This window comes from Phasianus colchicus, chromosome 10, assembly GCF_987193195.1.
Source record: "Phasianus colchicus chromosome 10, bPhaCol1.hap1.1, whole genome shotgun sequence".
NCBI classification, from domain to species: Eukaryota; Metazoa; Chordata; class Aves; order Galliformes; family Phasianidae; genus Phasianus; species Phasianus colchicus.
In genome coordinates this window covers 17687337-17707181 of record NC_143445.1, presented here as the reverse complement: position 1 = coordinate 17707181, position 19845 = coordinate 17687337, and the positions used below count along the sequence as shown (strand labels likewise).

Genomic DNA, 19845 nt, shown 5'->3' with positions numbered 1-19845 from the left:
AGAGCCCCCTGGCTCCCGCAGGGACAGCGAGCTTCTTCACAAACATCAAGAAGGGTCCAACCAAGACCAATCAAGGCTTAAAATGCTTCTGAAATTTAAATAGCCAAATAAACACGCAGACAGATGGTAAAAACCCAACAGCAACGTACAGAGCTCTATTATCAGTGTGGGACAGTCAAACTGAAGAACTTTTCCAATAGATGGTTGTCCCCCCAACCCCAAAACTTTCCTTCAGAGAGAAGCCTAAAAGTTCACATTAGACTCGTGAAAGGAGCGCAGCGGATCCGAACGCAGCCGTTCCCTTTAGATCCACTCACTGACCCCATCTCTGCCTCACGCCTTTCCCACACGCAGGCCCCGCTTCCAGCAGAGCCGCAGCCACTGCCGAGACCTCTGCCCCGCGAGGAGGGGCCGGGACCGCGCCCTGCGCCGCGGCCGCCGCCACGAAGCCCACCTGGGACGCTGGGTTTGCTCTGAGCAGTGACCCCCAGAAGGTATCCCACCAGTTAGACTGACGAGCAACCCGTGCTTACGAAGCACGGAGAAGAAATTATCACACCCAGAGGAGCGGTGCCACCCGGATCCCAGCCGGCGCCGCTGGAAGCAGCACGCAGCCCCGCGCCGAGGCTCCGTCCCAGCAGGCACGGCTCGGCCCGGAGCAGCCCGGTGCGCCTGGCCGGCATCACAGCAGAGACACGTCCTGCCAAAGTACTTCTAACCGCTCTAATCGCCAACTTTATTTCAGCACGGCAGGCGCGGCGGCGTAAGGATGAAAAGAGAAAGATGCCGGAGGGCAGAACGGGCAGAGATGCCCCGAGGGTTGGCAGAGAGCTGGAACGCGCACGTTTCACTGCGTTAGCCCAGGCCGCTGCCAACGCAGCCGGAGTGACGCCCGTCAGCCGCCAGCCTCCACCGCCCGCTTTCCGGAGGTCTCAAAGGCAGACAGGCCAAGAGGGCGGCGACGAACCCGCCCGGCCGGAGCGCAGCCCGCGGCGGGGAGCGGGTCGCGCGCAGCGGCCACGAAGGCTCCGAGATCCGCGCCGCCGCGCTCACGCGGCCCGACCCGAGGCCTCTCCCGCCCACCCGGAGGAACGGCGGACGGGAAGCGCCGAGCCGGGCGCTCTGCGGAGCGGAACGGCCGTCCGCCCCCGCTGCCCCCGGGTCCCCGCGGCCGGGCTGCGTCACCCAGCCGCCCTCGCGCCGGGCCGGGCCCCGCGGGCGCCGCGCCGCGTTTGGGAGCGCGGGCGAAGCTCCGCTCGGGGCCGCGGCCGCCTTCCCGCCGCGCTCACAGCCGCGGCCCGGCCCGGCCCCGCTCCGTCCCACCCCCGGCTCGCCGCAGAAAATGCAAGTCAGCGGCGGCTCCGCAGCGCCCGACGCCGCTCAAAAGTTTCGGGGGAGGCGCCGGGCCGGGAGCCGAGGGCGGCGGCCGGGAGCGGGGCGGGCCGGGCCGGGTGCAGCCGGCACGGCACGGTACTGCATGGCACGGCACTGCACGGCACGGCACGGCACGGCACGGCACGGCACTGCATGGCACGGCACGGCACGGCGCGACTCACCTCCTTCTGGCGCGGGTCCTGCGGATAGACGTCGGGCGGCCCCAGGCGCGGCCGCTTGAGCGGTCTCTGCTCATAGCTGAGGAGCCCGAAGGCGGCCATGATCGCTCATGTTCGCCGCGCAGCGGGCGGGCGCTGGAGCGGGCTCCGAGCGGCAGGGAGCAGCACTCGGCGCTCGCCCCCCGCCTCAGCCCCCGCCGCGCCGGGGGTTGGGCTGCGCGCCGCCGCCGAGGCCGGGCACGCCGCCCTGCGGAGCCGGCCGTGACGCCGCCCCGGCCTCCCGCGGCCCCGGCTGAGCGCTCCCGTGTACCGCGCGGAACCGCGTTCCCATTCGCAACACCGTTAATCTCAGAGAGCGAATGATTCGCCGAGGACGATCGATCGATCGATCGCGGCCCCGGCCGGCTCCCGGGCCGGCTGCGCCCGGCCCTGCGGCTCCCCGCGCTGCCCCGCGGACCCCGAAGGCGCGCGCGGCCCCGTCGCCTCCCCGTGAGGGGTTCGGGCCCCGCCCCCGGCCGGGCACCGCGGCGGCACCCGGCTGCAGCCCCGCCACGCGCTGCCCCGACCCGGCGCTGTGCTCCTGCGGGCGGAGCGGCTCGGCACCGTCCAGGGCTCGCGCAGCCCCGCTGGACGGTGAGAAGGATGCCGGCAGAGCCGCCGGTGCTGGTCAACGTGTCCAGAATAAAAGCAGCCGCAGCTTCAGCCTTGGGCTCCCTCCATACCCAGAGACGCTTACCTCCTCCCTGAAGCGGGACTGCGGCCTCTATCCCAGCTTGCAGCGTGTCCTGCAGCACAGGGGCATCCTCCTCTCCCAGCTCCGGGCCCATCTTCCAATCCGCTGCGCTGACAGCTGCTTTACTGCATCAGCATTATAAAAGTAAGCACGGAAACTATTTTTCCCCTTTCTATCCACTGCTTTTACCAGATCCTCTTCTCGTGCTGCATCCCCAGCACAGCATGCACACACACACACACAGACACACACACACACACACAATGTATTTTAGAAACACAGGGTCAAACAGTGAGTTGCAAACAGTTCTGAATGCACTTAATAACAGTACTCTACAAGTTAACTATGAGATTACTATTGCCAAAAGCAGGAAATAGAGGCAAACTACATTTCTTTGTCTCTAAGCAACTCTCTAATCAAACTCAAGATAAATTAAGAGATGAAGCTTAATTAGGCAGTAAATACCTTCAGACTTCCAGCTCTGGTTTGGAACACTTTCCCAACAGCTTTTCTGACCACACTTGGCCCAAAGTCACATCCCACAGTCCAGCAGCTCCTCAGTCCCACCAGCGGATAAATCCAGAACATCTCCTCAATGATGCTGGCATGCAGAATAGCAATACCAGTGCTGCGACCCCTAGCTTTGGCAAGGTTCACATCGTGCATATTTTAAGATTAGGTGTTTGACAAAGTCTCAGGAATAGAACATCTGGATGTATTTAAACACACGTCTCCATCTTCCAAAGGTTTAGGTGAAGCAGAATGTCCGACAGCTTCTTACTAGCACTCTTTGTTCTGTATCGATTCCCCTGTGCTTTACATGCTGTGAACTCTTGTCTTTTGAGCCTACAAACATCCTGGTCTGGAGCTTTTGTTTCTTCCTCCTCAAGAAGCACAGCTGGTGGACCCAGGTTTGGTGCGGCTGCCCTTTCAGAGAACTGGCTTCTTGCTCACGGGAGGCCTCCTCAGAGTAATGACCCTTGGGAAAGACCCCTGCAGTTATTGCTTTGGGGATTTTCTAGCATGTTCTGTGCCCTGTAACGCTCCTGCTGCAGAATACCTCCATTCATAAGAGCATGGAATTTTCAAAGGCATAAATTACTGCTGCGTTTGAAAACGCCGCCAGAAGGCCGAATCATGACACAAATTCATCAGCAACACGACTGCAGTGAGATTATACATTTCCCCCCATTAAATTCTTCCTACAAACCTGTTAGATATATACATATAGGCTCACGTCTTTGCTTTCACTGCTATTTTGTGGCTGATAATTGTGCCTAAATGTTACGGCCCCTCTTCAGGCAACAGTCACCGCGTTCTGACCATGTGTTCCCCATCAGCGTTCCCAGCCTCCTGCTCAGCACCGAGCACAGTGCCATCTCCCGGTTACTCGCAATGATCACAGCAAAAGGCGCAGCTTTGAGCTTAGCTTAAATAACCATTTACCCGCACACCGCCTTGCTCCATTTTAATTCTACGGAGTGCTCCTGCTGCAGTCAGGCATCCAGGTAACAAACCACTCCTGAATTGATCTCATCAGAGAACTGAAAGGGGGGAAAAAACCCAAAGCCCTGTGTTGGCTCCAAACCTGGGGCTGACCAGCTCCTGGAGGGGCAGCAGGGACAGGACAGGTGAGCACACACGCAGGTGCCGCTGGGTGCAGGTAGGGTCACCCGGCGCTGCCCTCCCTGCACTGGGGCAGCTGTCACAACGAGCAGAGCAGCTCGGCACTGCTGGCTCTGAGGGATTCCCAGCACACAGAGCCCTCTGAAAGCTTCCTTTCTGCACGGCCAATAACTCAGCGGGCAGCCAAGCCTGGCCCTGTCACAGCCTGCCCAATCAGACAGCCGGGAAGCGGAGCGCTCATTGAATTACACGTTCCCTTGTTACCTTACTCCTCCACTATCAAGTGACACCGAGGACGGACCGCATCGCTCTGCAGACCGTTCTATTTGCGACTGATAGAGGAGCTGCGGGAGGATGGGGAGGAGCGCGCCCTCCCGGCACCTCCCGGCGATGGGCACCACGGCAGCCCCCCGCTGAGAGCGCAGCCCCCCCGCACCGCCATGCCCGCCCCACAGAAGAAAATCCTCTTCTGCCTGGCTGGGGTGTTCAGCTTCGTGTGCGCCCTGGGGACCGCAGCAGCCATCGGCACCCAGCTGTGGGTGAAGGGAACCATCCTGTGCAAGACGGGCGCGCTGCTGGTCAACGCCAGCGGGCCGGAGCTGGAGAAGTTCATCGGGGAGATCCGGTACGGGCTCTTCCACGGCGAGCGAGTGAGGCAGTGCGGGCTCGGGGAGAGGCCCTTCCAGTTCTCGTGTGAGTAACAGAGGCACCGAAATGATTGAATGCTGCTCGGGGGCTGGGAGGTACCGACCCTGCACCTCACAGGGTGCAACAGGAGAAAAGTGCTCTAAAGCCAAATGCTGCTCTTCATCTTTTAGCTTTCAGCTTTAAATTACTTTTTTTCCCTGACACTAGCAAAGCTTGCTAACATTTTCTGCAATCTATGTTTCGATTACAGTCATTCACATTTGAAAAATATATATGCTATTACTTGAAATATTTTTGTTTTCCAATTAATCTTTGTCATCCTCCTGTGTGTTCTAATGCCACAGCCTCTTTTCTGTTATGAAAGACAAACTAAGCTAGAAGGAATTCCACAAAGGAGCTGAGGCATAGGTGCACATTGCTGCTGAAACAAAGCAGCCAGAAGTTTGCAGTCTGCAGTACGGATTGAAAACTGCTCACCTGTTACTGGCTGACATTCAGTCAACTGATGTGCAAATTGAGCTTGGTACCCAACATACCAAATTTTACCAAAGGCTGTTAGAAATGGCTTTACTTTACATGTGATACTCATAACCTCTCATCCCTAAGGATAAGATCCATGGAATGATGCAGGGAAGACAGTTTGCCTGTAGCAACACAGTCGCCTCCTACAACATACCTGCATGCCACCCACAGTTATTACAGAACACATTTTGGGAGCAATCTGCTAAAACAGCTTCAAGAAGTATTCCAGTGAAGTTCACCCTCACTGTAGCCGTGCACTTTTCATCTCTGCTCAGAAGTGTCATCTAACCAAAGTTTGCACCAAGCAGAATACACAAGAGGAGCACGCTGAAGTTGGTGCTGCACAGCGACGGCGCATTCTCACATGGCTGGTGCCTGCAGTGTGCTTCGTCTGCAGGCTGAGCTGCAGGAGCCCAGCAGGGCAGGCTGTGAGCTCTCACCAACTGGCCATGAAAATGTTGGCATTTTCATTCCCATTTGTTCTCTGATCATCTTTTGTTTAGATTAAAGAGCAAATACAACACTGCTACTCCAGTAGGGCTCAGAGCTCCATGTGCATCCCAGATGCAGCAGTGCCATGCATGGTGATGCTCATCAGTGTGTCTAAGAGAAATGGCGTATAAAATAGGCCAAGTGATTTAGTTCAGTGTTTATTCCACTAAACGCTCCCCCCTGACTACTACATCTCTTTTAATTGTGAAATGAATTTGCTCTGCCAGCAAGCTCTGCTCAGCCAGGGAAGGCCTTCTGCCTCATTTACTCCTGCTGCTTCTCATCAGTTTCTAGGTCAGCAGTTCATTTTCTAAAGGTCGCAGGCTTGCACACTAACACAGTATTTCATTCATTACTGGGCATGCTTTTCTTGCAAGATTGCATTGCTGCTGAAATTAATTTTTCCCTATGTCACAAAATTGTAGTGACAAAAACGATAAATGCAGGTACCAAGGGAAAGATCCAGCACAGTGCAGTAACTTCTCCTTAAAGAACAAAATCCCGCATCAATAAATCAAGTTGTTGTTCTCCATCTCCTTTCAGTTCATTACCTTGCTTTTTGGGCCTTCTGCTTCAGATATGATGCATTCCTTGAGCTTTTTAGTCACACAGGACAGGAACCCCATCTTCAGGGTGTCCACATCTCCCCTTGGCAGCAGCTCCTGATGGAGACTGCACAAAGCAGGGAGTTGAAACTAGATGGTCACTGTGGTCCTTTGCAACCCAGGCCATTCTATGATTCTATGACTCACCTTCAGGATGACTTTGGGAGCACAAAGCGAACTTTGGGGCTTCCTGTGCGCCCCTCCAGGAAGATCAGTACTGGGGGTGGAGGACAGATGCACTTGGGAAAGCATAGTTTGAAGCAATAAGCACAGATTAGCAGGAAAGCCTGGGCATGACTTCCAAATTAACTTTGTTTAATGTTCATAATATTTTCTAACTTCACTTTTAGTTTTTCCAGACTTGCTCAAGATTATCCCTGCGAGCATCCACGTCAGTGTCATTCTCTTCTGCACAGTGCTGATCATCTTCACGCTGGTGGGAATGGGCTTTTTCCTGTACAATGCCTTCGGCAGCCCCTACGAAACACTGCATGGCCCCATGGGGCTGTACCTGTGGAGCTTCATCGCCTGTGAGTACCCTCTGCAGGCTGCACATCCACTGCAGCGTGCAGCCAGGGCACGGGGACCAAACAGCATGAGGGGCAGGCAGGAGGGGCTGGTTTTGCTGCACGACTATGTGCACAGCAGAGCAGAGCACAGGGGACGGATGCTGCCCATGGTGTGTTGGCAGCAGGGTGGGTGGGAGCCAACCCCCAGCAGTGGGGCAGTTCCGGCAGCCCAAAGGCCCCGGGACACCGCGCTGTTCCTGCAGGAACCGCACTGATGGGCATCTTGCGCTCCTTCCAGGTTCCTGCGGCTGCCTCATCATGATCCTCTTCTCCTCCGAGGTGAAGATCCACCACCTCTCAGAGAAAATTGCTAACTTTAAGGAGAAAAGTTTCACATTTAAGACCCACAGTGAACAGTTTGCAGACTCCTTCTGGATCATCCTGGCCTGCTCCCTGGTGCAATTCCTCAACATGCTGCTGATACGCCTGGCCGGGTTCGAGTTCCCTTTCTCTAAACCCAAGGACTCAGAGGCAGCCACTGGTGCCGCAGACCTGATGTATTAGAGTGACACAGCATGAGGACTGAGGTGTTCATCACTGCTACCTTCAGCAGCCACCACCTGCACCAGCTTTTAAAGAAGTTAAAAACAAGAGAAGGTTTCAGATAACTGTTGGTGTGACACACGCAGTAAATAAAAGATAACGTGCTAGTTGATAAACCCAGATCAGAATACCCTTTCTCTCTTGGATTAAAGCCTTACTGAGACATCTGCTTCTCTTTCCTCCAGAGCTGATTTGAAAAGCGGCTGCTGTGAACAGAACTGAGAACTCAACAGCACAGAGCTGGAGCAGAGGCACAGCAAGGGGATTGCCATACAGCCACCTCCCATCACCAGCACATCTGCAGCCCACCTGCAGCTCTCAGGGAGCCACAGCACAACCCCTACAGCACTGGGCAGCAGGGAATGGGGCAGGGAGAAGAATGCCCGCTCTGCTTTTGGCACCAACCCTGCCACAGACTTGCAAGGGAAGACAACATGAGGGCAGGGGATGGCCCAGCCCCTGATTGCCCTGCTGACACCTCACACAGAGGCATCATTTCTATCCATAAAGAGTTCTGAGCTTTAAAAACCCAATCTTTAACTCCCCAGAGCTCCATTTTGTAGAGCAATCCACACAGCAAGAGCTTTGTGCCTCAGGATAAGGTGTTTTATGCAGAAATATAACACGCACTCACACTGCTGCACCCCAAGGTGAGGGGTGAACCCAGGGGCAGAGCAACGTGAGCTGAAACCCAGCAGCACCCACCAGGGCTATGAGGATCTCTGCCTAGCCAGCAGGCAGCAAGTTGTCAGCAAGAAGCGCAAATAAACATGGACAAAATGGGCTGAAATGCCATAGCCAGCACATGCATGCTGCAGCAGACCAGGCACTGACAAGGGAAGGCCTGAGAGTCTCCAACACAAGGGGTGATGAAACTCAGAGCAAATGGATATATTTGCCTCTGTGCCCTTACCTCCCAGTCAGGCAAGGTGCTCCAGCCTCTCACCAGGTGCACTGTACTCACCCCCCAACCACAGGTGCATGGAAGGGCTTCATCCTACCAACACTGCTGCACAGGGACACCACACAGAGCGCTCAGCCAAGGAGGATCCTGGGCGACCTGCCCAGCTCCCATTTGTCTGCAGAGGTCAGCTCCTGCACAGCTGTGTGCCATGAGCAATCCCCTCGCAGCACCATGCAGCAGCCCCAGCATGCAGGGCCTGGTTCAGGGAGCCCCAAGCTGCAGTGGTGTGCAGGCTGACCTTGCTAATACAGATACCCATTTTTATATTTCTACAATGAATGGCAAAGCATTCGGTGCTGGCTGCTGGCTCTGTCTGTGTGACATTTGGCACCCACAGCCCCGCTCCTCTGAGCCTCTTACAGAGCAGCTTCATCCTGGGCTGTGCGATACATGCCTTGTTCCTAACCATGTGCAACGGTGTCTGCAAGGTGCCATGACCACCTACAATTCATTTATAATTCTCTTCCTAAATAATATGCGTGCCTTTATTAATTAATGACAATGTGTCTTCTTGACACATAATTTCTACCATGTTTCACTGTATTATTTACTAAACCACAAGTAATGAGGAGTAATGTTCCACCCTCCCTGGTGTTCCACGGATTGTCCTCCTCTGCAGTACTGCTGCCCATTGGTGGGGGGATTGGGCTGCTCTCAGTTCTGTGTCCACCTCAGGTGCCCCTGCCTGCTCTGAAGGAGCGACATTTGTAAAATAAAGAACTGCACAGACCTGCCTCAGTGCTGAAGGGCAACGCAATCCTGTCACGTTTGTTGTGTGGTGGAGAAGGGCCCAGCTGCTGGGGAGCCCTTCACAAAGAGCACTCCCATCCCACCCCGTCTTATCCCCATCCTGACCCATCCCACCCTACCCACAACCATGAGACCAGCTGTTACTGCCATCCTTGCCCAGTTCCCAAGGCAAACAGAGCAGCTGATCAGCAAACCTGGGGCACTGTGTGTGTCTGAGCACCCAATGCAGCAGCGGCAGCACGTGTGGTGCTCCTGGATGAACGCCAGCAAACAGCAGCATTGCTGTGAATCCACGAGCATCAGCTACAGGTTTTCCCTGTGTCGTTTCTAGAATGGTAGTTTTCATGCTTAAAAAAAACAAACAGTGGGGGGAAATATCTAAATATATTTTGAATGTTTTCCTGAAAATTCAGATCTTTTATTAGCACAATAAAAAATAGTACACAGGTGTGTCTGTACATCTAAAGAGCATTATAAGTACGCACAGACTGGCTGGGGTGGGAGTCAGCCTCCTCCAGGGGTCGGGTTCTGAGCAGGGAGCACAGAGCGTGTCCGACGCTAATTAAAGTTTAATCACGATGTGACAGCAGCAGGCAGATGAGAGGACGAGGGCTGTGCAGTGGGCAACTGGCTCTGCTCCCCTCTGCTGCACACACGGAGGGTGGCAATGGGGGAGCGAGGGGCTGAGCACACCGAGCGTGCAGTGCACACTGCTCACACCTGAGCAGATGATGCACGCTGCACACACTGAGCACACGGTGCCCCAAGCTGCTCTGGATGAGATCTCCAGCAGAATTTCAAATCTAGACAAATGGAGAAAAATTTTCAGTTTCTGTGGGTAAGTTTTTTAGTCCGCTTCATTATTATCACATTCCAAATTCCAGAGTTCTAAGATGTTAATTTTAATATGATTGTGATGTGTTGATATTATTACTAATATTACGTTGTATATTATTATTAAAAGCAGCAGCTTTTACTCGCTTTCTCTCCTGCAGTTCTCTTCTGGCTGCCTCCCATTTCCAAATGCGTGAGCAACACCTCTATTTTCTTTTAATGTGCTTTTCCTTTCCCTTTGCAGCCGGGAAGGCAGTGAGACCAGCCCCCAGGTGGGTGTTTCTCTCTCGGGTTGTGCTGTGCTCTCATCCCCAGGCATTGCCCACACAGACATGCTCACACTCCTCTGGACCTGTGTGTGTACTTCATGTTTTCTAAAGGGCCGTTTTCCCAATCTGAACCAAAGCAGCAGGGCAGAACATAAATCAACCTTTCTGACCCTGCTTAACAGTTTTTGTGGCCAATTTAAGACAATGGGGGAAAAAAGCTATGAAATGAAGAACCACTCAATGTGTTCGGATCCTGCCCTGTGTTCAGGCTGACAAGCGCAGACATTCACATCCTGAAGTCCAAACATTCTTCCACACTGTAATCACTCACTTCTGGGGAGTTGTTTTTAACAGTGGGAACCAGTTGGAAGTGAGATGCACAAACATGTATTTACCCGACACAGATGTGCCTGAGCTGCACGCCCTCGTGGTTCATACGCAGTGCAATGTCTCAGGACTGTAACAGATATTTGGAAGTGAACGCCTCACACTTCTTAGAGCAACCATTTGTAAACAAAACCTGATCGAATTTGCCCTGTTAGAAGCAGGAATATCTGCAGTCGCGTTGGTTTGTTAGCACTCCAAAACACCCTGCAGGAGAGTTCAGCTGCTCAGCTTCATGCCCACAGGTGGCAGCGGCTGGTGAAGGGCAGTGAGGGCTGAGCACAGCACAGGGAGGGCAGGGAGTGAGCAGGAGCTGGGAGGAGAGAGCCTGGAGCAGAGAACCCCCAGCACCGGCTCTGTATCCCTGCAGGGACCTGCGGGCTGTGGGCATGGAGCACTGAGCACCAGCGGAGCCCTGGAGCCGCGTGTGACACCTGCAGAGCCACAGCATGCAGGGCAGCCCATTCCCATGGATATGGCAATGGTGAGCAGCACGGGCAGCATGGAACCTGACCCGGAGCTGGCAGTGCGTGAGGGCTGCGGGCTGCTGCTGTTGCTTACAGAGTTACCATCATTACTTGTGCATGAGGCTCCCAAAGAGCGTGGCTGTAACATATTCTCATAATTCTGGTTGCTGCCCTCCCAGGGCTTTCCTAGGTACCAGCTGTGAGAGGCAGGAGGCCCAGCAGCAGGAGAGCAGCACTTCTCTGCTCCCAAATACCAAACGGTTCTGAGACTGTCAGTGCTTGGTGCCTGGGCCCCAGAACCTGACCAATGTTCTATGGGCAATGGGTCCCAGCACCAGCCTTATGTCTGTGACCTCTGACACAACCCCACCACTGTGGTATAAATATAATAAAAAGCTCAGGGTGTGAAACTGGAGGTGAAACCTGTCAGGAAAGGTGGTGCAGACTACAGACAGGGAAGTCCCAGCCCGTAGAGAGGCAAACAGCCCTCGCTCATGGTCAGAGCCACAACTCCCCCAGCCCATAGCCAAGCACAGCCCCACAGCTCCCCATCCCCACAGCTCCCCCAGCCCCAGCCTATGGCCGAGCACAGCCCGCAGGATGCAACGCAGGCAGCGTGCAGGCAGGACCATGACATGCACTCTGCAGCACAGTGAGGTGCAGGCGCCCATCAGGGGCTGTAGCTGCTGTTTATCTGCAGGCACTGCGGACGCTGCTGCTCGGGAACGCATCGTGCACCTTCAGCCAGGACTGGACCCGGGCACACTTCAGGTTCCATGAGCCACACTCTGACCTGGCCTACGCTCTGGAGGCTGAGAAGGTAATGCTGCCATGTGACCCACAGCCGTGCTCCTGCAGCGCTCAGCAGGATGGATAGGCTTCGGTGCAGATGTTGGAGCAGCTCTGGGCGGAATGGCTGCTCTGTCACAGCAGCAGTGCAGATGTGAGCTGTAAACACCGTGGCATTGCACGCTTGCTCAGCCAGCTGCCAAGTGGCACAGACCTGCACTGCCCACCTCTCTTTGTGCAGCTCCTGCCTCTTGCTGCCCCACCTGGAACCCAAATGGTTGCAGCCACCACTCTGGGTATTATGGCCGCCCCTCAGAGACCCAGCCCACACAGCACAGCATTGGGGCCACACAGAGATTTCTTATTTTTAGGCACATCAGCTCTTTTTCAATTTACTTTCCCATTTACCTCAGGAGAAGTCATTGTCCCTCCTGAATTACTGGTGGAAAGCAGAACATCTCCCTGGGGCGCAGCCAACAGCATGGCTTGGAGCTGCGCTTTGTAGGGCTGCACCACGTGCCAGGTGAGCTCATGGCACTGCCAGCTGCTTTCTTTGTGTTTCCAGGGAGGAACGAGAGCCATTGTGATGGCTGTACAGGCAAACATCATTAAATACCTGCTCTTCATGAGGAACACAGAACACACTCACCTGGAGAGGTAAGCAAAACTATATCCTTGCATTGTTTGAACTAACAAAACCAGCACCAGCCTCTAAGTTGTACCAGATAGAATATAACCAGATTTGCAGCTGCAGATGGAGATCTGCACCTGCAGCAATGACATGCCTGGCTCCCAGGCAAGGTTTTACCTTCTTTGTTGATGCGGGAGTGAGGCTTGCTGCCTCAGTGCAATCTCTGGTGCCACGGTTGCAGCCCAGTGCCAGCCCCCACCTGGGGACTCTCAGCATCCTCAAGGATGTAGCCACAGCTGGTGGCTGTATGGGGCTGGGTGGGTGACGGGGACATGGGCACAGGGACACAGGGACACAGACCCCTGCTGCCCCTGCCCACACCTGTCTGGTGTGCTCTGCTCTGCTCTGCCCCGCACTGCAGACTGCGCAAAATCAGCCAGAAGGAGCAAGGAGAGGCCTTGGCCGCAGCGCTGGCGGACAGCCTGTGGGCAGCGGGGGACGGCCAGAGAGCCACTGTCTGCATCCTCACTGCAGCCGCCCACTGCTCCCCTCCTGCAGGCTACAAAGCCGACAGCTTCACTGAGCGGGTGGGTATGGAAATGCTTCCTGTAAATACGGCTCTTAAAAGACATTTGGTCTGAACTGTCTACAGACCGAAACAGCTCATTAGGAACTCGTAACCTCCTAACTTACAGTGCATAACCTAAGAACATTGGAGCCATGTCCAGGCGGAGCTTGGCAGGTGTTCCTGCTTCCTTGTGAAGGCATGACTTCCTTGTAGAGCTGATTTGTTAAACTCTGGTCTTCATTCTTTTGTTAGAAGAAGGAACAAGTTGACTTAAAGCCTTTCCTTAACTTCTATCCATTTTGTGTTGGCATAAAACTGAACTCTGCTGTTCAGGAAGGGTCAGCGTGGGTTCCTGTGTTTGCCTTTTGTTTGTCCAAAGGAAACACCGAACTGAAATTTCCATTTCTGGATGTACCGTCTCCTTTGTGGTTCCTCACCTCACACTCCTGTCCTACAGATCCACCTGTTCGAGTTCCCTGAGAAAGCAGCAACTCAGGAGTTCATCTTTGACCATATTGGCTGTGTATGTATGGAGTATCATCTCCATTCTGAGTTATTTTTTTGCTTGGCAAACAGGCAACTCTTTGTACTTGGTTTAAACAGGTTTCTTGTACCTTTAGCCCAAACCTGGAAAAACATACAAAAATAGGTCGGTCAAGAACTGGAAGTTTCTTTTATTTCATCTGATTTTAATCAGGAAAACTGTAGCAAAGCCTTCCCAGAGTAACACCCCGTTCACTCAGCTCAGTGTATTTACCCAGCATTGCAGTTAAGCAGAGGAATTGCTTTAATTAAGCATCACACAGCTACTGTAATTTCTTCTCTGATTACTTCTTTCTTTTTTCCAGTTCAGAGATGAAGGAAGTCATGGACTGATCCTGTTTTTATACAGTTTACTTTTCTCTAGGACATTGAAAAGGTATATTTCTTTCTAAAATTACTTTTGCCATTTTCCTCTGGTTACATCTGATGAAATGGTCCTTTCCTTCTGTTACTTAAATGCTCCGTCTTGGGCTAATGAGGAGCAGCTGGCTGTGTGTTGAGGAGAAAGGTGCTGCTGTCATACAGCATTACTGTGTGCGCTTGTGCTGATACCACTGGGAGCAGCAGGGAGGGAGCGGCAGAGAGAGGCGGGTGTGCAGCTCTGTGTGCAGCTCTGTGTGCTGTCCGATGTGGGACAGCAGTGCTCCGTTTGGCTGCGCAGGGTCCGGGAGGAGCTGGGTGGCACAACGCCGCAGCTGCTGGAACGCAGCTCTGGAAATGTCACCTGCACGCAGGTAGGATCAGCCCGATTTGCCAACATACCTATTATTGCTACTACCTCCGTTTGATTTAGGAAAGCACCCGCGCTTGTTCGTCAGATAAAGAGGGTGGGCTTTGCACGAGGGCCGCGGGGGCGGTGGGAAGCAGCGCAGCCCCGCGCTGACAGCGGCTCCTCCCGCAGGCAGCGCTCCTGCTCGTCCTGGCGGGCCGCACGCAGCCCGGGCGGCGCAGCGAGGTGGGCTTCCTGCGCTGGGGCGGTGAGGACGCCGAGCGCCGCCTGGCCCCGGTGAGCCCCGCCGACCCGGCCCCGCGTCCCATTCCCGGCCCCGCGTCCCACGGCAGGTGACGCAGTGGCGATTTCCCGCCTCGTGGCGCGCCTCCCCTCGCATCCGGAGCTGTGCCTCGGCTCCCAGCACCAACGCAGCCCTCGCACCCCTTTAGGCGAGGCTTTCCGCCGGCCCACGCCGTGCAGCTTTGCCTCCAGGCGGGCGGTGAGGCGGAGCTCCCTCCTCCATCCACCCGCCTGCCCTGACCCCATCTTGGCAGAGGCACCCGGGGCCGGGCACGGATCCCCCCAGGGCCACGGCACCCTCGGGGCTGCTGGCCCAGGACCCCCGGCCAGGGCTGCTGTGGCTCACTGTCTGCCACGCGTGACCACCACACAGATACAATAAGGGCAAATGGCCACGACGCACACCTGGCACAGCAGAGCCGACGCTCCTGGTAAGCACTGGCAGTGCTGAATGCTCACCGAGCGTTCTGCCCCTAGGTTGGCAGCATGCTGAAAACTCCCAAGTTCCCTATCTGGCTGTGCAGCATCAACGGGACTCACAGTGTCCTCTTCAGCACCAACCGGCTGCTCCTGTCCAACTGGAAGATGGAGCACATCTTTCACCTCTATTTCTACAATGGGCAGTGCAGGCAGATGAGAACAGCCCACCTGACCATAGGTGTGTGTCCCAGCTCACCCCCCCATGGGTGCTGCGCTGTGGGTGTCATGCACAGATGTGTGCAGGACTGCATGTGTGCACAGCTCTGCGTGTCCAGCCCCACACACAGCCCATGCTGCAGGGCACCCACACGCTGATGCATAATACGGCACACATTTGTATTTTTCCATCCAGGAGCAAAGAGCTCCCAGGCACCCACACTTCCCCAGAGCCCCACACACCTTCAGAACCATGTTTCACTTCCAGATACCCACTCACACCACTGGGAAGAGGGCCGCAGTGAGGCCACGAGCAGCCCAGGGAGGAGGGTTCCATCGCTGGAGATGGCCATCAGGACCAAGTGGCCGGAGGCGGAGGTCAGATGGAATGGCACACAGCCCTTCTTCTGAGCTGCCCCCCACCCCACCGCCACCACCAGCACCAGGAGCAGGGCCATTGCTGGCACCGCCACAGCCCTCAGCCGGAGCTGGCAGGGAAAAGGAAACAGCATGGCAACGTGGTCATTTCCCCCCAGGCAGAGATGTTCAAGAAATAAAAGTGTGTCGTGAAAGTGCTGACCACAGTGTAAGGTTAAATAATATTAAGCACTGACAAATGACTGTGGGCATCACAATCATTTGGCCTGCTGCCCACAGCAGGCACAGCCCCGACCCGCAGCATCCCACGGGCAGCCCCGTGCTGCTCCCACCATGCAGGCTGTGCACACCACCACGTTACAAACTGTTCTCTGCTTCCTTTTTTAGATCTCACCTGAAAAAGCTGTTAGTCATACCAAAAACGTGTGCTGTAATGACAGCTGTCTTGAGAATAAACTTTCCTGCGAGCAACCCACAGATTCAGACCCCTGGATGAAAAAAAGGTAAAAAAAGAGTGTGGTCAGAACCAGCCTGCCATGGTGCCGGATTGGGCCATGAGCAGGCGGGGCTCTGCACTGCTCCCTGCTCCCCTCCTGCAGTTTCTGCTCAGGTCGAAGCTCTGCCACCGCCCCAAGTGTGCCACATTTCTGCAGCAGAGCAGAGGGCACTGCAGCCCCTGGTGCCCGCAGTCCCCAGGGCCACCACCACCAGAGTGCAGCCTGCCCGGCACAGAGCTGCGGGGCCGGGACCCCAGGGCATCATGCAGAGGCATAAGGCAGGGCAAGCTGCAGCCTGGCGCCCACCAGCAGCCAGTGCCCACCAGCAGGTCACAGCCCGGTGCCCACCAGCAGGCTGTTCCTGCCAGGGCTGTGCAATGCTGGCTGTACCAGGACAGGCAGAGCTGGGGCAGGGCAGGCAGGGCTCCGGTGAGTCACGTCTGGTGTGCAGTGCTGCCATGCGTGGGGAGGAACCATACCACAGCCCAGGCAGCCCAGGGTGGTGTTTAAGGCAGGTCAGCTTATTCATACTTAAGAACACCTTGACAAGGTAAGGAAGTCAGTGTTCATGCTAAACAGAGCATACTTATTCTACCTGAGGAATACTGGCATGTGCTCACATAGTGGATTAATGAAGCACAAACAGAGCCATGAAATAAATGCCAATCAGACTTGACTAACCAGCACCGAGGGGCGCACTGCACGGCCAGGCATGCTGTGTGGTAGTGCCAACTAAATGGGTTCCCATGAAGGTTCAAAGGTGCTAAAGCACAGAGTTCAGAGCTGTGTTCCTGGTCAGTGCAGCAGCTGCCCGCTGGCACACCAGCAGTGGTCAGAGCACAGCTGGCAGCACTGGGCCCCAGTGCCACGTCCTGCACACACAGCTGCAATGAATGCACGCATGGTTTCTAAAGAAAGAATCAGGAACAGAAATGCGCTGCACCAAACTGCGGAAGCAGCCCCACTGCCTCCCCTGGGGCTTCACCCTTCCTCCCTCTGCCCCTCTGTCTGTTATAACCTCTGTGCAGTGCAAGGCTAAATTTAAGATTCAAGTTCCCCTCAGTGAGAAGGAAGCCTTTTCTGCAAGCTAACAGCACACTTACAGATGCTTTAAAAATAAGAAGCAATAACAGCAGTCTGGCTGTTGGTTAAACTTAGATGGAAAAAGCAAACAAACAAAACACAGAAGAGAGAGAGGAGAGCTCAGCAGCTCCTTGCAGAGCCTTGCATTCACAACAAAGCTCAGCTGCAGATTTTCCTTTCTAGCCCAGAAATCTCTTTGCAGAAGATGCACAGACCCGGCACAGCCCACACACAGGGGTGCTTGAGACACACAGGCATAGGTGGGGTGGGGGCTGCCTGAGAAACTGCCCTGAGCCTCAGTGAGGCACGTGGGAAACAAACCCAGACATGTGGGTGAAACTCATAGCACAGCATTGCACCTCATCTGAGTCAGCCCCAGAGACAGCGAGTATCGGAGCCTCACGGCAAGCTGCAGCACCACACCTGGGAGGAAGAGGGGCACCAAGAAAAGTGATTCCCTGACAGAAATGGCTTCCGAGCGCCCTGCAAGGCCTCCGGAGAGCTTTGCCCATACCTCCTGCAGGCAGCAAAAGTATGCCAGCACTGCTGCCGCTCCCCTTATAGCCCACCCTCCTCTCCCCACCCCCAGGAGCTTTGGAGAGTGGTGGGAGCACTGCCCAGCTTCAGGGTCCTGCCCACCCTCGGGGCCGTGCCCATACGTAGCACCTGTAAAGGTGCTATGTTTGTGGGACTCGGAGATCAGAATACAGCAGACTGTTATCAGATATTTATTGCTGCCCCTTGTAGTCTCAAAATGGCTTTACAAACTGCAAGGATCACTCTCCCTGATCCTCAGAGTACAAAACCAAATGTATCAGACAACAGCTGTATGTTTTTCTCCCTTTTTTAGTATGCTCTGAGCCTGACTGTATATGGAAGGCAGATTTTTTGAACCAAAATTAAAAAGCCAATGTCTGTACACAAAATGAGAACTGCACCATGTGTGCAGCAATGCCCCCACAGCAGTCCCAGCCCCTCCGAGGCTCTTTGCTCCACACTCCAGCTCTGCAGAGCACCTCTTTGCTGGAAGCACAAGTGCTGGGCAGGGTGCACGTAACCCAGGCATGCACCCGACAGCTTTGTGTGTGTTACTGCTGTACATTTAACTGCAGGCTCCGGAGTGCTAAAAAGAGTGGAATAGCCACATTCTAGCACACACACACACACACACATATATATATATAACAAAGTATTTTAAAATTATTCTGTGGAAAGTGCAGGAAAAGAAGAAACACCCTTTTCTGTGTGTGCAAACATCCACCCCGTTCCAGTCCGTTTGTGAAAAGGCCGCAGTGTTTGCTCTTTCCCATACTGCAGAATGCACAGCAATCACGAAACAAGCAGGATGATTTTTCCGTGGATAAAAACGAGAAACTTTCAGAAAGTCAGGGACTGGGGGAAGCTTAATGAACAGTGATCAGAACATCATGGCTGAAACACCAGTGTGTGCGCATGAGATCTTCTGCTTTGAAGCAAAAGGACACACACACACAGCCGTGCTGGGGACCCCACAGCCCCACACGGGTTCCTCCCAGGCCGGACAGGACAAGCACACATCACCACGTTCAGAAACTGCTGATTTCTGTCTGCCCCACTCCGCTGTTACGCTCCGTTTGTTTGGGGTGGGAGTCAGAAAAGGCCTCGGTACTCTGGGATGAAGAGGGAACCTTGGGGCTCCTTCATTCTCGAAGCTCCAAAGAGGCACTTCCATACCTACGGCAAAGACTCATGAGAGAGAACGACACACGGAAAGCTTCTGAAGTCTGAATGGCTCTGCAGCCCTTGTCAGCCATGTAACTCTAGAGGATGGAGCACGGCTGGAGCCGCCCCTTGCGCAGCTCACCCCACACTGCACATTTTGGCCTCATCACAGACACGACCTTCACTGTGTCTGAATGCACTGCGCATTGCTGAGTGGTTTATCGAAATACCAAAGGAAAAATAAAAACAGGACCGCAGACAAAGGACTGTTCTCTGGTACCTTGGGCTGCGTCATCTTGCAAGGCTCAGTGGTGTTTCACAAGCAAGAAAAAAAGGGGAATTCCGTTAACATTGCACCTTCTTTTAACGAGAGCACGGGCAGTGCCTTAGTGGAACTTCTCACAGGGCCCACAGCCACCAGTGAGTCAAACACAGCGCGCGTCGGAGGAGCGATAACAGCACCATTCTGGGAAGTGCTGCCACACCTCGGAGGAAAGCATTGCTCATTTAAGGACATGAAGAGTCAAGCCACAAGCAGAACTCTTAGGAAAATGCTGTATGTCATCTGCCCAGTTCGCTGACGGGAAATAACCTCGAACTACAGCCCTGCTCGTGGCCGCCCCGTCCCTGAGCTGCTCAGCGGCACCGCACAGCGCTTTTTGCGCCCGGAACCGCGTCCAACCCGCGCAAGAACAGCGTGCAAGCACAGCAGTCGGCGCGGCAGCACGCAGCCACGGCGCCGGCTCTGCCTTCTTCAGCCCTGCTGTCAAATGAAAGGGACGCGGGGACATTCCCATCCTCGGGCTGTCCTCACTTCACCGTTGCCAAAACAGAATTAAAGCGGTATTGTCAACGGTTTTTTTACGCGGGGGATGAAAACGGCCCCACTTCTTTTACCCGACCTCCACACCAAAGCGGCGCCGCAGCGCCGGGCGTTTCTCCCTCGCGTTCTCGCACAGACCCATCGCTCATCGCTCCGTCCCGGTTCGGGCTCCCCGCATCGCTCTCACGCACGCGTACGTCTGCGCGGGGAACCGCGCCGCTCCGC

At 54.9% G+C, this 19845-nt stretch overlaps 3 protein-coding genes across 11 annotated transcripts in view; 2 read left to right on the top strand and 1 right to left on the bottom strand.

The window, feature by feature from the left end:
* Window positions 1-1754, bottom strand: part of MED12L (mediator complex subunit 12L) — a 104778-nt gene extending 103024 nt beyond the window's left edge. For 7 of the 9 annotated variants that reach the window (XM_090147552.1, XM_090147556.1, XM_090147560.1 and 4 more), the window contains exon 1: window positions 1557-1753. In XM_090147552.1, the coding sequence (XP_090003678.1) occupies window positions 1557-1655 (99 nt within the window). In that variant the 5' untranslated portion in view covers window positions 1656-1753. Of the gene's footprint in view, window positions 1-1556 lie in introns of all 9 variants that reach the window. The other 2 variants (XM_090147554.1, XM_090147555.1) reach the window with 1 other exon arrangement.
* Window positions 1755-2168: 414 nt separating this feature from the next.
* CLRN1 (clarin 1) lies at window positions 2169-7254 on the top strand. Its single transcript, XM_090147567.1, has 4 exons — window positions 2169-3794; window positions 4197-4605; window positions 6530-6709; window positions 6987-7254. The coding sequence occupies exons 2-4, from the start codon at window positions 4353-4355 to the stop codon at window positions 7250-7252; spliced, it is 699 nt and encodes a 232-aa protein (XP_090003693.1). The 5' UTR covers window positions 2169-3794; window positions 4197-4352; the 3' UTR covers window positions 7253-7254.
* Window positions 7255-9719: 2465 nt separating this feature from the next.
* Window positions 9720-15710, top strand: MINDY4B (MINDY family member 4B). The gene is made up of 12 exons (XM_090147787.1): window positions 9720-9843; window positions 10084-10111; window positions 10863-11018; window positions 11660-11779; window positions 12314-12405; window positions 12801-12966; window positions 13405-13470; window positions 13796-13866; window positions 14152-14224; window positions 14392-14496; window positions 14980-15160; window positions 15407-15710. The coding sequence occupies exons 1-12, from the start codon at window positions 9734-9736 to the stop codon at window positions 15547-15549; spliced, it is 1311 nt and encodes a 436-aa protein (XP_090003913.1). The 5' UTR covers window positions 9720-9733; the 3' UTR covers window positions 15550-15710.
* The last annotated feature ends 4135 nt before the right edge of the window (window positions 15711-19845 follow it).

What these genes read in the sequence shown, in the direction of transcription:
- CLRN1 (XM_090147567.1), top strand. Translation starts at nt 4,353, where the DNA reads ATGCCCGCCCCACAGAAGAAAATCCTCTTCTGCCTGGCTGGGGTGTTC. An exon ending in GAGGCCCTTCCAGTTCTCGT is followed by an intron (nt 4,606 to 6,529) that starts GTGAGTAACAGA and finishes CTTCACTTTTAG; the next exon opens with TTTTTCCAGACTTGCTCAAG. An exon ending in CCTGTGGAGCTTCATCGCCT is followed by an intron (nt 6,710 to 6,986) that starts GTGAGTACCCTC and finishes CGCTCCTTCCAG; the next exon opens with GTTCCTGCGGCTGCCTCATC.
- MINDY4B (XM_090147787.1), top strand. Translation starts at nt 9,734, where the DNA reads ATGATGCACGCTGCACACACTGAGCACACGGTGCCCCAAGCTGCTCTG. An exon ending in GCAGTGAGACCAGCCCCCAG is followed by an intron (nt 10,112 to 10,862) that starts GTGGGTGTTTCT and finishes GTATCCCTGCAG; the next exon opens with GGACCTGCGGGCTGTGGGCA. An exon ending in AACAGCCCACCTGACCATAG is followed by an intron (nt 15,161 to 15,406) that starts GTGTGTGTCCCA and finishes TTTCACTTCCAG; the next exon opens with ATACCCACTCACACCACTGG.